This window comes from Quercus suber, unplaced genomic scaffold (genome assembly GCF_002906115.3).
Source record: "Quercus suber isolate HL8 unplaced genomic scaffold, Cork oak 2.0 scaffold_88, whole genome shotgun sequence".
Classification (NCBI taxonomy): domain Eukaryota; kingdom Viridiplantae; phylum Streptophyta; class Magnoliopsida; order Fagales; family Fagaceae; genus Quercus; species Quercus suber.
Genome location: NW_027069553.1, coordinates 1,009,845 through 1,023,949, shown reverse-complemented (window position 1 = coordinate 1,023,949; position 14,105 = coordinate 1,009,845). Strand labels below are relative to the sequence as shown.

At 35.9% G+C, this 14,105-nt stretch overlaps 1 protein-coding gene and 1 long non-coding RNA gene across 5 annotated transcripts; both read left to right on the top strand.

Moving 5' to 3' along the window:
- The first annotated feature begins 17 nt into the window (after nucleotides 1-17).
- On the top strand, nucleotides 18-1,629 carry LOC111986689 (receptor-like protein 46). The gene is made up of 3 exons (XM_024018369.2): nucleotides 18-480; nucleotides 558-1,073; nucleotides 1,124-1,629. The coding sequence occupies exons 1-3, from the start codon at nucleotides 18-20 to the stop codon at nucleotides 1,627-1,629; spliced, it is 1,485 nt and encodes a 494-aa protein (XP_023874137.2).
- Nucleotides 1,630-6,735: 5,106 nt separating this feature from the next.
- On the top strand, nucleotides 6,736-12,195 carry LOC112025913 (uncharacterized). Of its 4 annotated transcripts, none has more exons than XR_010629258.1 (6): nucleotides 6,736-7,221; nucleotides 8,058-8,156; nucleotides 8,788-9,549; nucleotides 10,685-10,830; nucleotides 11,232-11,629; nucleotides 11,924-12,195. It is a non-coding gene; the product is annotated as an uncharacterized LOC112025913 (long non-coding RNA). The 4 variants fall into 4 exon arrangements; XR_010629256.1 differs by having other exon boundaries at nucleotides 6,736-7,227; XR_010629257.1 differs by having other exon boundaries at nucleotides 6,736-7,337.
- The last annotated feature ends 1,910 nt before the right edge of the window (nucleotides 12,196-14,105 follow it).

The window sequence follows — 14,105 nt, the reverse complement described above, 5'->3', positions numbered from 1 at the left end:
ATTGTTGCAACTAGGACATGGTCAGTTGTAGTTCTCGCTTTGGGGCAAGGACTGTGATTGCTCTAGATCTTCAATCCCTTGTCGACGTGCAATTTCGGGACTCTAAAGTGTTGAGTTCTACCATCTTGACACCGCTCTTTCACATCAGAAGTTTGACACACCTTGACTTGTCCATGAATTGGATACAAGGAGAATTGCCAAGTGACGGTTTTGCTAATTTAAGCAAATTAGTTTATCTTGATATGCATTCCAATGGCTTTAATGGCTCCATTCCCTCTCAACTTTTTCACTTGAGGTATCTTCAACATCTTGATATAAGTTCCAATTCAATCCATGGTATTCTAAGTGGGGAAGTCGGCTCTCTTTCGAGCTTGAGGGTATTGGGGCTGTACGGTAATTCTCTTGTTGGAAAAATTCCTAAGGAGGTAGGGAATATGACGAAATTGCAAGAATTGTCTCTTGGCTACAACAATTTCTTTGGTGAAATTCCATCTTCAATTTCGTATTTGAAGGAATTGAAAAGGTTATCCTTGATTAACAATTCTCTGTCAATGCAGATTCCTTTACATATTGGCAATCTATCCAACTTAAAGGATTTACCTTGAGCCACAACCAGCTGACAGGAATAATCCCATCATCCATACAGAAATTGACACAGTTGGAATCACTTAACTTGGAAAGCAACTTGCTCACGGGAGAAATTCCATCTGTGCTGTTCAATATCAAGGGCCTAAAGGATATTACTCTCAACTGGAATGATCTAACTTGGAATAAGAATGCAAAGATAGTACCGAAGTGTATGCTGGTTGGATTGTCAATGAACTCTTGTGGTATTTCAGGAGAAATCCCAAACTGGAATTCTACGCAAAAGACTCTTGAATTTCTAGAATTGGGTGAGAACCAGCTAGAAGGAATCTTCCCGCAATGGCTTGCTGAAATGAAACTTACAATTATAATTCTGTCAGGTAACAATCTCACGGGTTTTCTCCCACCTCTTCTCTTCAACTCCCCTAGTTTATCAATGCTTCTCCTGAACCAAAACAACTTTTATGGAGAACTTCCTGACAACATTGGTAATGCCAGTCAACTCGGTTTCTTATGTTGGGTAGGAACAATTTTTCAGGGAAGGTTCCTGAATCCATCTCCAACAATTATAAGCTCATGTTATTGGACTTATCAAACAACAAATTGTCTGGCCAAACATTGCCAGATTTTAGGTCCAATGAACTACTTGAAATCATTGATTTATCTTCAAATGAATTTTCAGGTGAAATTCCAACAAACTTGTCCCCAGCTACAAGAATTCTTGTATTGGGCAAAAACAAGTTTTTTGGGAGCTTGTCTAGAAACCTAATTATGTTGAGCAACCTTGAATACCTAGATATCCATGACAACAAAATTGCAGGTGAATTACCAGACTATCTCTCCCAACTCTCCAACCTTGAAATCCTAAATTTAAGAAACAACTCTTTACAAGGCTCAGTCCCTAGCAGTATCTCCAATCTTAGAAGCCTCCGAATTCTTGATCTCTCGAGCAATTACCTTGTTGGAGAAATCCCTACAATGTTTGGAAATCTTGTTGGTATGATTGAAAAACTCAACAAATCTCTTAAAATATTAAATGAATGATATACATATAAAGCTTTTAAGCAAATGGTTGCAACGAGGTTAGTTTATCATTATCATCTTCAACTTAATTATCACAATTCACACACACAAAGAGGCCAAGAGGGGAAAATCATTACCATGGGAATGATCTTTCGCTATTTCTAGGATCAAAAGCCCAACCCAAATCTTTTTAACTGGGCTAGTCTAAAACTCAAAACTTTTCATACACTTGCTTGTCGAGCCAGTAGCACCTGACCATGTAATGCTACAATCTTGATATCAATGCAGATATATAACTCAACAGGAACTACATAGAAACACAATTTTTCACAACTTTGCTAAGATAGGAAGTTGCAATTGGAGCAATATCTATATAATATGGGCCTATTATAGACACAATTTTTATTATGCACTAATTATATAATGTCAAATTAATGGTTGTGAAAAAAGTCGTAAAAAATCGTCACTAGATTTATTATTATAAGTCACTGATTAGTTAATGAGGAAAGTGGTTCGGAATACAGGTCTTGATCTCACACATTGGAGGACTGCTTGAATCACCCGAACCTTATAAGCTTTCAAATTCCAAACCCTTTTATCATTTATCTTTTTGAAACCACAGGGCTTTAATGGAAATTACATGACTAATACTCTCTTTTCATGTCTTTATAGCAGAAGAGTGATAAATTGTTTTAGGTCAAAAAACCAATTTTGGTAAGGCATCATGTAATCAAAACAAAAAAATCTAGATTAGTTGAGATGTAAATAATTTTTATTTTTTTCTTTATGTTGTTTTAGATGATGTATATATGGCCAAAAAAAAAACATTTTTTTAGTAATGCGTCTGTATGGAAGGTACAGTCATTTACGTGTGTGCACAAATGATATTTAGGATTTATACCTGGATAAGGTATTGCATGTCCCAAGCTTTGCCCACATAATTTTGAGTATTTAAACCAATGACTCTTAACAGATCTGAAGGGACAATGTAGTGACCCAAAATGGGGTCTTGTATTTCATGGAATCCCACATCGCCTAGGAAAGCACATGTGGATGTGTTTATAAGGAATGGTCTCCCTTTAATGTGTAGAGGCATTTTCCCCCACTGCTATGTGCTTTGAGGGAGAACAAAACTGTGAGGGGCATGGGCCCCAAAGCGGACAATATCTACATAATTGGGGCAGGGCCGTTAAACTATTATATATCAAAGAAATATGTTGATATTCTATATATAAATTGATAGTTTATAAATGTTTGATGTGCACATTGACTATTCGTCTTATGAAAAACTTGTGGAACAACCTAAATTTATTTAAACATGTATGTGTGAATATATCTTTATATTTTTGAGAATTATGAATGAATTATTTTTGTGAGCATATTGAATATGTTTTGAAAACCTATGGCAAGTCGTAATATTAGAAAAGGGAACAGTGCATATTTGATAGCTCCTTAGTAAGGGAGTATATTATTGAGAATCCAAAAAGGAAACTCTTTAGCAAGGGAGTGCACCTTTATGTTTCTAAGAAGCCATCCTTAAGAAAAGGGATGTAAAGGAGGTTGTAGTCCTAAAAGGGGGTCTTACATTTCATAGAATCTCACATCGCCTAGGAAAGCACATGTGGATGTGCTTATAAGGAATGACCTCTCTTTAATGTGTAAAAGCCTTTTCTCCCACTGCTATGTGCTTTGGAAGAGAACAAAACCGTGAGGAGTATGGGCTCCAAAGCGGACAATATCTACACAGTTGGGGTGGGGTTGTTACAGATGGTATCAGAGCCATGTCCTAGCCGGAAGTGTGTGGCCCCACACGCGAGGACGCGCGTGCTCGTAACCGGGGGGGGGTGGATTGTAGTGATCCAAAAGGGGGTCTTGCATTTTATGGAATCCCACATTGCCTAGGGAAGCACATGTGGATGTGCTTATAAGGAATGACCTCCTTTTAATGTGTAGAAGCCTTTTCTTTCACTGCTATATGCTTTGGGAGAGAACAAAACCGTGAGGGGTATGGGCCTCAAAGCGGACAATATCTACACAGTTGGGGCGGGGTCGTTACAGACAAAGATTCTCTCCATATTACTTTGAAAAGAAACACTCCAAACTCTTAATAAAAAATTAACATAGTTACATATTTTGAAAATCTAATTATTAAATTGCATGTTCTTTATGTTCTTATGCATATTAAATTTTGTTCAAATAAGATGTTATTTATTATTCACTCCATAAACTTATTTTTCTTGCATAATTTAATATTACAAAAACTTGAAATTTAAACCTTTGATTGATGACATAAGTATTGACCTTTGATCTACTTAAATTTTGCAAGTATGAAGGATATAACAAAAAAAATACAATCTAATGATGAATTTGTCAAAATTCATATACAATAAAAAGATATAAGAAGAGTTTGAAGTGGTTCTTTCCAAATTAGTTTAAAGAAAAACTTTGTATGATTTGAAGCTGCTCTTGCTACCTACTTTGTATGACCTGAGGGCTGCTTCAACAACCTTCATCAAAAAGTTTTGAAGCCAATGAGCTATAGCTCATATAACACTTCTCCTCCATAATAATGGGTTGGAGGATGAGGTCATTATTCAAGACCCACAAGGTGTGTGTGCAACTTACCAATACAAACTTAAAAAATGTCACTCTGAAATGTAACTAATTTGAGTAATTATTTAGGAAAAATAAATATAATGGAAAGAAAAAACTGGAAAGGATATTACCAAAAAAATAAAAAGAAATGGTTTCAATATCTAATTGGAAAGGATATTACCAAAAAAATAAAAAGAAATGGTTTCAATATCTAATTGAGAGTTTAAAATTAGCCCCACAATAAAAGAAAATAAATTGGCAGTGAGAGGACCTCACATCAAGCACAACAGCCGCCAGGCAATCAGGGCGCATTAGCTTCAACCTCTAGGCAATTGGCAGTTAGAATATCATTTTTATAAATTATTTATATTTGTTTGAATCATTTTCCTCTCCCTTTGTGTTGTTTTTTCTCATTAATAAAAAATGGGTATTTTCTATTTTCTTAAGCGTGTTGTTGTTATATTACTTATAATTTTCTCTTAATTATATGCTTTTGATAATATTGTGTTGCCTTGTGTTAGTCTTTTCCTTCTCCTTTTGTATGTTTGTTCTAAAAATTTTTATTTAGATAAAATTGATCATATATTAGAAAGTTTATAATTTTTTTAGAGATGATAGACTGCAAGTTCTTCGCGTTTCCATGGAGTAAGTTGTAATTAGAGCAACATTTATATAATATGAATCTTCTTTACACTATGAAAGCATATGGTAAATTTTTATTTATTTTATTCTGTCCATCAATTTTCGGCAAAATTAGTCCACCACTGATATTAATTTTTAGCGAAAATAGTTCTTGAAGTTTACTAAGTGTGCATTTTTGGTTCTGAAGTTTCAAATAAGCTTTAATGGTTCTTGAAGTTCAACAAATGATCATTGTTAGCTAATCCTTCTATTAATGTCTGCTAGTGTCATTGTGCATGTGACTAATGAAATAATGATGTGACATGACACCATTTTTTATAGTATGTAACTGTAGCGTTTTTCTTAACAAATTACGCATCCCCCTCGCATTAGAAATCACAGGATTAGTTCCCATAAAAAAAAAAAAAAAAAAAAAAGAAATCACAGGATTAGTGCCGTAATATTAGAGTAGGTTTCTCTATCCTCTGGTATTGCTTACATAAATATGGCCGAGTTTCAGTTTAAAGAAAAAGAAGAGCAGCGATGGAAGGAGGTAGCAGAAGTTTTTTTTTTTTTTGATTCCATCCCACATCAAATCATCCTCAATATTTTCTTAGGATTGAGATCCCGTGCAACGGGGTGCAATAGTTTTAATCCTAACTGTTGCTTTTATCCAATGCATATCAAATTTGCACCTAATAATGACAGCTCAGCGATCCGTGTGACACCCATTTTCTGCCCTTTCTTTGCTCTCTTCTCTTCACCTTTCAGNACAAAGTATAACTTGGGAAGGAATAAAACATCCAAGGCAAGGATCCTATGTGGCACAAGTTGATGCACCTCAAATTTAAGCTACCAATTAAATAACAATACGATATATATATATATATATATATTATATTCAACGTGTTTGTTTCTAAAAAAGAAACGAAGGACAAATTACTTGGCCAATTTCTCAGAACTCTCTCTCACTAATATGCATCCAATGTGCTGCATTCTCAAATTTTACGTCTAATATATCAGTTAACTCCATGATTATAATCCTAATAAGTAGGACACCCAGAAAAACATGAATTTTACGTCTAATGTAATACTAATAAGCATCCAATGTGCTACATTCTCAAATTTTAAGTCTAATATATTAGTTACTTCATTATTATAATCCTAATGAGTAGGACATCTAATGTGTTAGAATCATTTTCCCTCTCCCTTGTGTGTGTGTTTGTTTCTCAAAATAAAAAAAAGAATGGGTAATTGTCTCATATTGCTTAAAAGGGCGTGTTGTGTGTAGTATAACTTATCCCATTTTCTCTTAAAAGTTACTATGACTTTTGAGTGAAATTGTGGTGTGCCTTTGTGTTAGAACTCCTTTTCCTCTCCCTTGTATGTATGTTTGTCTCTAAAAAAAGATAAAATTAGGAATCAATATAGTTAGGAAAAGTTGGAAAATAGAGATGATAGACTGCAAGTTCTTCGCGTTTCCATGGAGTAAGTTGTAATTAGAGCAACATTTATATAATATGAATCTTCTTTACACTATGAAAGCATATGGTAAATTTTTATTTATTTTATTCTGTCCATCAATTTTCGGCAAAATTAGTCCACCACTGATATTAATTTTTAGCGAAAATAGTTCTTGAAGTTTACTAAGTGTGCATTTTTGGTTCTGAAGTTTCAAATAAGCTTTAATGGTTCTTGAAGTTCAACAAATGATCATTGTTAGCTAATCCTTCTATTAATGTCTGCTAGTGTCATTGTGCATGTGACTAATGAAATAATGATGTGACATGACACCATTTTTTATAGTATGTAACTGTAGCGTTTTTCTTAACAAATTACGCATCCCCCTCGCATTAGAAATCACAGGATTAGTTCCCATAAAAAAAAAAAAAAAAAAAAAAAGAAATCACAGGATTAGTGCCGTAATATTAGAGTAGGTTTCTCTATCCTCTGGTATTGCTTACATAAATATGGCCGAGTTTCAGTTTAAAGAAAAAAGAAGAGCAGCGATGGAAGGAGGTAGCAGAAGTTTTTTTTTTTTTTGATTCCATCCCACATCAAATCATCCTCAATATTTTCTTAGGATTGAGATCCCGTGCAACGGGGTGCAATAGTTTTAATCCTAACTGTTGCTTTTATCCAATGCATATCAAATTTGCACCTAATAATGACAGCTCAGCGATCCGTGTGACACCCATTTTCTGCCCTTTCTTTGCTCTCTTCTCTTCACCTTTCAGTAACCTAAAAAAAAAAAAAAAACTCTCTTTCTTCAGATCTTTCTCTACCCAAAATTCAAAAAATCTCTCTTCCATCAGATCACACCATTGTTGAATCCCCAAGACTACAGCTAGCAGCCACCGCGTCCCACACCTCCACTGCCGGCAGTAGTTCCGATAAGTTCTGGTCTCTCTCTTTAGTGACCGAAACCCTTAGAATTTTGTTTAGTCACTGGATTTCCTTTTTGAGTATAAAGCTTGATGTTTTGCTTGGGTTTGAAAAATTGGGGCTTTTGGGTAAGGCCAAATGTGTTTTGATTAAGTATCTGCTTGTAGTTGTTGTGTGGTGTTGTCTTTGACATCAGCCTAGAAATTATGTTGCTTGGTCATGAACTCATGATGTATGCTAAAAAATCATTATGAAATTTCTCTTTTTTTTTCCTAATTTTTTTTAGGTATCTGTTCCTTTTCTAAATTTGGATTGACTATGCAAATGGGTATTTGACGGTGAAAAATATATTTTGTTTCTTGTAGTTCATTTTAAAGATATAAACTGTGGCTCTTGATAGGTAATGAGGTACAGTGTTTGTGAGCTTAGAATAATGATTCTTTGTTATGTACAACTGGCTTTATAAGCTACATTGCTACTTACAGTCTTATTTGTGAGCTAATTCTTGGTCAGAGTTTATTTAACAGCTTATGTGACATGACTGTTGTTATGGTTGGAGTGTTATGCTCACCATAATGTTGTGATGCATTGACCTGTTATTTAGAAGCCATTCAGGTTCATAGCTTGGACATTTGACAATTCAATTGAGCAATTATATGTTTTCAATTTCCTGTCAAATCTTTCTCTCATTCTGTTTCTCTTTCACTCTTTCTCTCTATTTGTTTATGTCAGTTTGTTCTAGAACATTCAATTACTTGCTTGTGTTTACTTGCAAAAGCCAAGCTTTTCTTCACTATTAAACATAGACCTACGTGTCTAACATGATTGCATGCGTATCAAATATGCAGCAACTGCGAAATGTGGATCCTGGACCCACGGTAAATACACAGTTGACGCAGCAGCCGGGTCATTGATCCACGGCGCTGTGGGAGATGCCTGCCGGTCAGGTATGTAGTTGTACTGAACTTCGGACATGTCAAAATCATTTCTTTTTATTTCTGTAGGGTTCTTTGATTATTTGTAAATAGATGTTGGACATGGTAGCATTTCTCTTTTGGTTTAGGTAGAATTTTATTTAATCCAAAGAGAAAATGGTATGAAGCATAAATAATCGTGAATTTAAAAACACTTTTTCATTAACAGCATAAATAAAATGGTATGGAGCAGAAATATTCAAAGTCAGTAGATCTCATATAGAAGCTATAGTAATCAATTAAAATGAACCCGCTGCCATTATTTTCCTCAATGTGCACACACAATTAGGCGTGGCTACACATAAGACAACTGACTTTGATTCCTAATTCCCTACTCCATTTGACATAGTGAGGCACTTTGTTCATTAATTTCAAAACATAATGCCCATCACCTCAGTGCTAATTTTAAAAAATGTCATTAATCTTGAATTGATCCTATCTGCTATTGAGCTAGAGTGAATAACCAGTTAACATCGTAACTAACATATAGCAAAATGTTCGTAACTAACTAGTTAGCCTACTGTTTCTTGCATATTATTATTATGTAGCATTCTTATAGTTATTTCGTGTGCACTATCCTAAGACAGTGCTCTTTCGTGTGCAGGGAGTGCCAGGCATGCTAAAGTGCAGACACCGATCTTGCAAGTTACCCCGGCATGGGATAGACCCACGAATTGCTCGCTACATAACTGAGGCGGGTTTTGAAGGGTTATTCAAGGTTCCAAACTTGGAAGTGGATCACGCATTGATCACAGCACTGGTTGAGCGTTGGCATTTAGAGACGCACACATTCCACCTATCGCATGGAGAAATGGGCATCACCTTACAAGATGTTGAGGATGCTAGGGATTGCTGTTGATGGGTTGCCAGTGATTGGGAGTGTCAAGCTACAGTGGCCAGCGTTGTGTCTTGAGTTACTAGGTCATCGTCCTCCAGACCCGATACCGTATCCCCATGAAAACAAGTCTATCCTTGTTGGGGCGAGGCTAAGAGTCACCTGGTTGGAGGCACAATTTAGAGGCCCTCTATCTGTGGATGCTACTGACGAGGTAGTGCAACAACATGCGCGCTATCACATACTTCTCAGATTAGGGACCATTCTGTTTATGGACAAGTTGGCAGACCGGGTGTCAGTGATGCCTCTACAGTTCTTGAACCCAATCAGCAACGCGAAGAGGTATAGTTGGGGTAGTGGAGCATTAGCCTGGCTGTACAGGCACTTATGCAAGGCATCGAAGACGAAGGCGATGCAGATGGGAGGAGCACTGATGTTGGTGCAGCTCTGGGCATATTCGAGGTTCCCACTGATATGCCCTGTTGTGAGGCCGCCACAACCGCCAGTGGAGGCAGGTCCCCTTGCCAGTTGGTATGTTATTTGATTAATTTGATACAATTGTCATGCCATTTGTCATTCACTGTAATCCCTGCATGTATGCCACTTGTAATACATTCACTAAGGACATTGCTGTCGAGAAGTAACCCCTGTTTCAAACGAAAAGTCTAATTGACATTAATGTAATGGATTACTTAACAAGATAGCATGCCAATATACATTGTTATGAGTGCAGAAGAAAATTACAAATACAAAATACTTTGTTTTAATAGATAATGCTAAGCCAGTACACTTAGATGCATCTATTAGTGCAATGGGAATCACAGTCACACACGTCATTCAGTACTTAATATGTACTCGGCCACAATTTATAAAAATAGGTTGTACAAAATATTTGCAAATAGTACATAATCTGAACATATTTAAGTTTAATATTGAAGATGTTTGTTTTTTAATTTTGGCTAACTCATGAAAAAGTCTCTGTAATAATTTCATTTGGTAGAGTATGTAAACTGGTCATTTTTTTCAACAAGGAAAAAACGGGTTGTTTGTTAACCAATTTATATACTTTGTTCTGAATTTATATCTAAATTTGTATTATTATGAAACAATGAATTTGTTTGTGTTTATTTTATTTTCCAAAGGCATATTCGTATGCTCAGAAATTCACACTCTAGCCTTTGTTTTTAAATCTTTTTTTAATAGTAACAAGTGGGGATGAAACCAATGAAATCACCTTCGGATAAAACATCTAAACTACAATGGTCTTAATGCCCTTTGTGTGCGTTTGACTCACATGTAGTGCAGTAGACCATGGTACACCAGACCAGATAGCTTCAATATCAGTTTCATGTTTATGACAACATCCTAATTCACTTTTTTCCCCCTATCATATGGGAATTAATATATTTTTAGTTCTGAGGGCATAAAATTGGCCAAACTAGAAATTATTTGTTTGCAACACTTCATCAATTGTAATTACAGATCCATTTAAATTTTAAGCATTGTAAAGGTTTTAGGTATTTCGTTACTTATTTCTAATAAGTATTTTCCATCGAAAATATGAAAGCTAATTAATGGCTTCATTTTTGCTATGCATTTGTTTTCGTGGCAGCATTGTTGTTTGATATTAACTAATGAGCATTGTCTGAACTTGTATGTTTACTAGATGGAAGGGGCTGAAGAGCACGATAGAGCATGCCACACATGTGCAAGCTGCGTATCGGGTGTCATTGTCGAGTATACGAGCACACCAGATATTTTACCGCTTCATGTCACAAGGATATAATTCTCCATATTTTTGTTTTTCACTTGGTAGGGTTGTCAACTACTGCATGTGTATAGTTAATAATGTAACTTTGGTCGATTAGACCATAGATATATAAGGAATTAGTTATGAACATTTCAAAAAGGTGGGTAGTCAATATAGAGTACCTACATTAGTAAGTAATTTTACATTGATGTTTGTCGTTTTGATTCCACACATATTTAGCTGTGTACCCTTAAAATTTGTCCATCGGTTTTAGCTAGTACAACCAGTAGTATCCGGGTGCATCTTACCATGTCAAATCCAATAAGAGAGGGAAATAGGTCAAGAATGTCTTAGGATTTTTAGTGAAGTGGTTCTTCAATGGTCTTCTACATATCTGCTCACATTGAGGATTGACACAAATAAGTACATATTTGATTTGTTTTTTTGTTAACCATTTATGCAGGTTGTCTGAGAGCCGTACAGGGATGTCCTAGACTCGTTTCCCCCATATTGCACTGCCGGCCGACATATATGGAGGGCCATTGTGCCGTTGATCTATTTTTGGATAGTAGAGGATCATCATCCCGAACGTGTCTTTCGTCAGTTCGGGATGAAGCAAGCGCCACAGGATATTGTGGATACATCGGTTGATCTCCACAGAATCTCCCTCCAAGGTAACTAGAGAGGGATTGGGTGCGAGAGCATGCTGTCTACATTGGCTGATGGGCCCATAAAGAGGAACATCTTGCCGACGCACTGACATTGGATGGGGACATGACGTACCTTGCTGCTTACATGGAGTCGTACCGAAGGACGACCAGACGGTACATTACGTGTGAGTCGGCATATTGGGAAATCCTGGTAAGGCAACAATTCGATGTTTCTTTGATGGATTGACAATATATGTGTGTTGCTGCTTGCATTCTAAAAATTAAAGTACCACAAGCCATTGAATCAATATTTTGACATTCATTTTAGAGAACATTTCATTTCTTGCCACTAAATATGCATTTGTCACAAGCATATGTACTGGTGTGCCATTTCAATGTTCATATATATATGAATAAGCTCAACATGCATAATTTGTTTCCAAATCGGTCATGCACAACACAAAAGTAACCAGAAAAGTTTTAACGGGACTCATTTATTTCGCAGCTTGAGTCCAATGTGGAATTACTATCACAATGCGAACCAGACTCCTAAATGTACAACCACCTGAAGAGTACGCTAGATCTTGTTGGAGAGTTGAATCGAGTGGCATTGGAGAACGTGTATGCCACGGCGACTGAGGCGAGCACACAAGCCACAGGCCGTGGTGGGGGAGGTCGTGGGTCTGGAGGGCGTGGACGTAGTGGAGGTCGTGGAGGTGGTCATGAGGATGAGGATGACTAGGGTAACTTCTAACTCTAATACCTCCAATTCTTACTGACTTCCACTTCTACTACTTTCAGTTGTAATTCATTTAGAGGACGTATTATAGTAGCGAAGTATATATTGTTTGGTAAGTAGTTTTTAGGGCTTATATGCATGTCCTTCTCTTAATTATGGTATAATTAGTTACAATGTTCTCCCAAACTTTAAATATTAAAACTAAGCACTTTAAATATCAACCAGTGGGAATAAGCACTTTTTCTTCCAACCAAAATATATATGTATTGAAATGTAAGACATGCAAACCTGTTTCATTCATTCCTTATAAACTACAATCACAATACTATTATCCACTTTTAACATATACACATCAATGCTAATATATTTAACACACTGATGAAAAAACAGTAAGTCTATTCATTTTTCCATCGAGTATAAAGCACAATAATATGTTTGCCAATGTAATTCTTTTTAAAAATATTTCTACGCAACCATGAAAATAAACTTAGCATTATATGAGGAAAATTCAAAGTTGTGATCACATTATGAAGTTCATAAAATTAGAGTTTAAAAAATTACTGGTAATAACAATGATAGAGTATAAACAAGTAAACAAAGCTGGACTTTGTAATTCAAAGTTTTTTTTTAAAATTTTTTTTTTAATAGTTAACCAAATATGCCAATAATGAATTAAAAACAAAGTTTTATTAGATTTTATCAACAAACCAAGGTTTATATAGGGTAGTCTAGGTGTCCTAAGCATTAGTTTTACTGCGTAGGGTTTACACTTTACAATAGTTATTGAATTCCATGAACAACATGCACTAGGTGCAGGTCTATTTGGATTGCTTACGCATTTGGCCCTCGTCATGTAGGGTTTACACTTTACAATAGTTATTGGATTCTATGATCCCACTCAAACTGTGTTTCTACAAACTTACTTACAAATGAACCTCTCCTTTATACTTTCTAGTTTCTAGGGTAATTATACATGTTGAATCCTGTATTAAAAACAATGTTTTATTGTTATTGTATCAGCTTTGTAGTTGCTTTGTGTTTTCAGCTTTGTTCTAGCTTTGTTTTTGGACTTTGTTGTCTTCCATTTTCAGTTGAATGAATGCAGACTGTTCCAATAAAAAAAACAAAAAAAAAAATTTTTTTTTTTTGGATTTTTATGAGTAATGCATAAATCTCTCTCCACTTTTAATCAAAAATTTTCTCCATCCTAAAACATCAAATTTTATCACTCACCTTCAAGAATTTTCTTAAAATTTATTGTTAAAGTTGAAATAATTATTCAATAAAAAAAATTACAGCAAATAGTAGACATTTTTTTGGGGGCAAAATATGATACTTTCATTGCAAATGGAAAAATATGCAATCAGGAATAAAAAGTAATAATACCAGAAAATAAAGCAACCATGAGGCTACAACTGGGACGACATTTTCTGCGTGTGAGTGTGTAAATGAGAGGTTCATTCCCTAAATTAAATCCTTGTAAAGGTCAAATGCCATTGATTCATATCTAGGCTATAGATTGTAAGACATTTTCTGACTCAATCTCTTGTTGTCATCTTAATAATACACATATTTTGTACAATGATGAGGCTTGGAGGGCGACTGGGGCATGTACATGGATGCGCCCGGGTCATTGCATGCACGTCTGAGATGCTACCCACCATCCCACCTCACTGGCCATACGATAGTGTAGAACACACATCCTGTGCTCAAGCTGGCCCTCGGTCCCCACCACCCTCTCAGTTGTCTCCCCATTGTTCAGCGGCTTTGCACGATGGTGGTGTATATTTGTACCCACACCTGGCCGACCGACCCCACCTGTAGTTCAGGTGAGCCCACCTAGGACCCTTCACTTCCTAACCCGACGAACCAACTCACAGATCGAACAGATACAAAGTGAGAATATTGAGCCGGTACATGGGTTGTGAAGATCACTCGCACTACATAC

Excerpts from the sequence above, each read along its gene's own strand:
- LOC111986689 (XM_024018369.2), top strand. The coding sequence starts at position 18 with ATGGTCAGTTGTAGTTCTCGCTTTGGGGCAAGGACTGTGATTGCTCTA. Across the intron at positions 481-557 it reads TGGCTACAACAATTTCTTTG|ATTCCTTTACATATTGGCAA; the intron begins GTGAAATTCCAT and ends CTGTCAATGCAG. Across the intron at positions 1,074-1,123 it reads AGAACTTCCTGACAACATTG|GGAAGGTTCCTGAATCCATC; the intron begins GTAATGCCAGTC and ends ACAATTTTTCAG.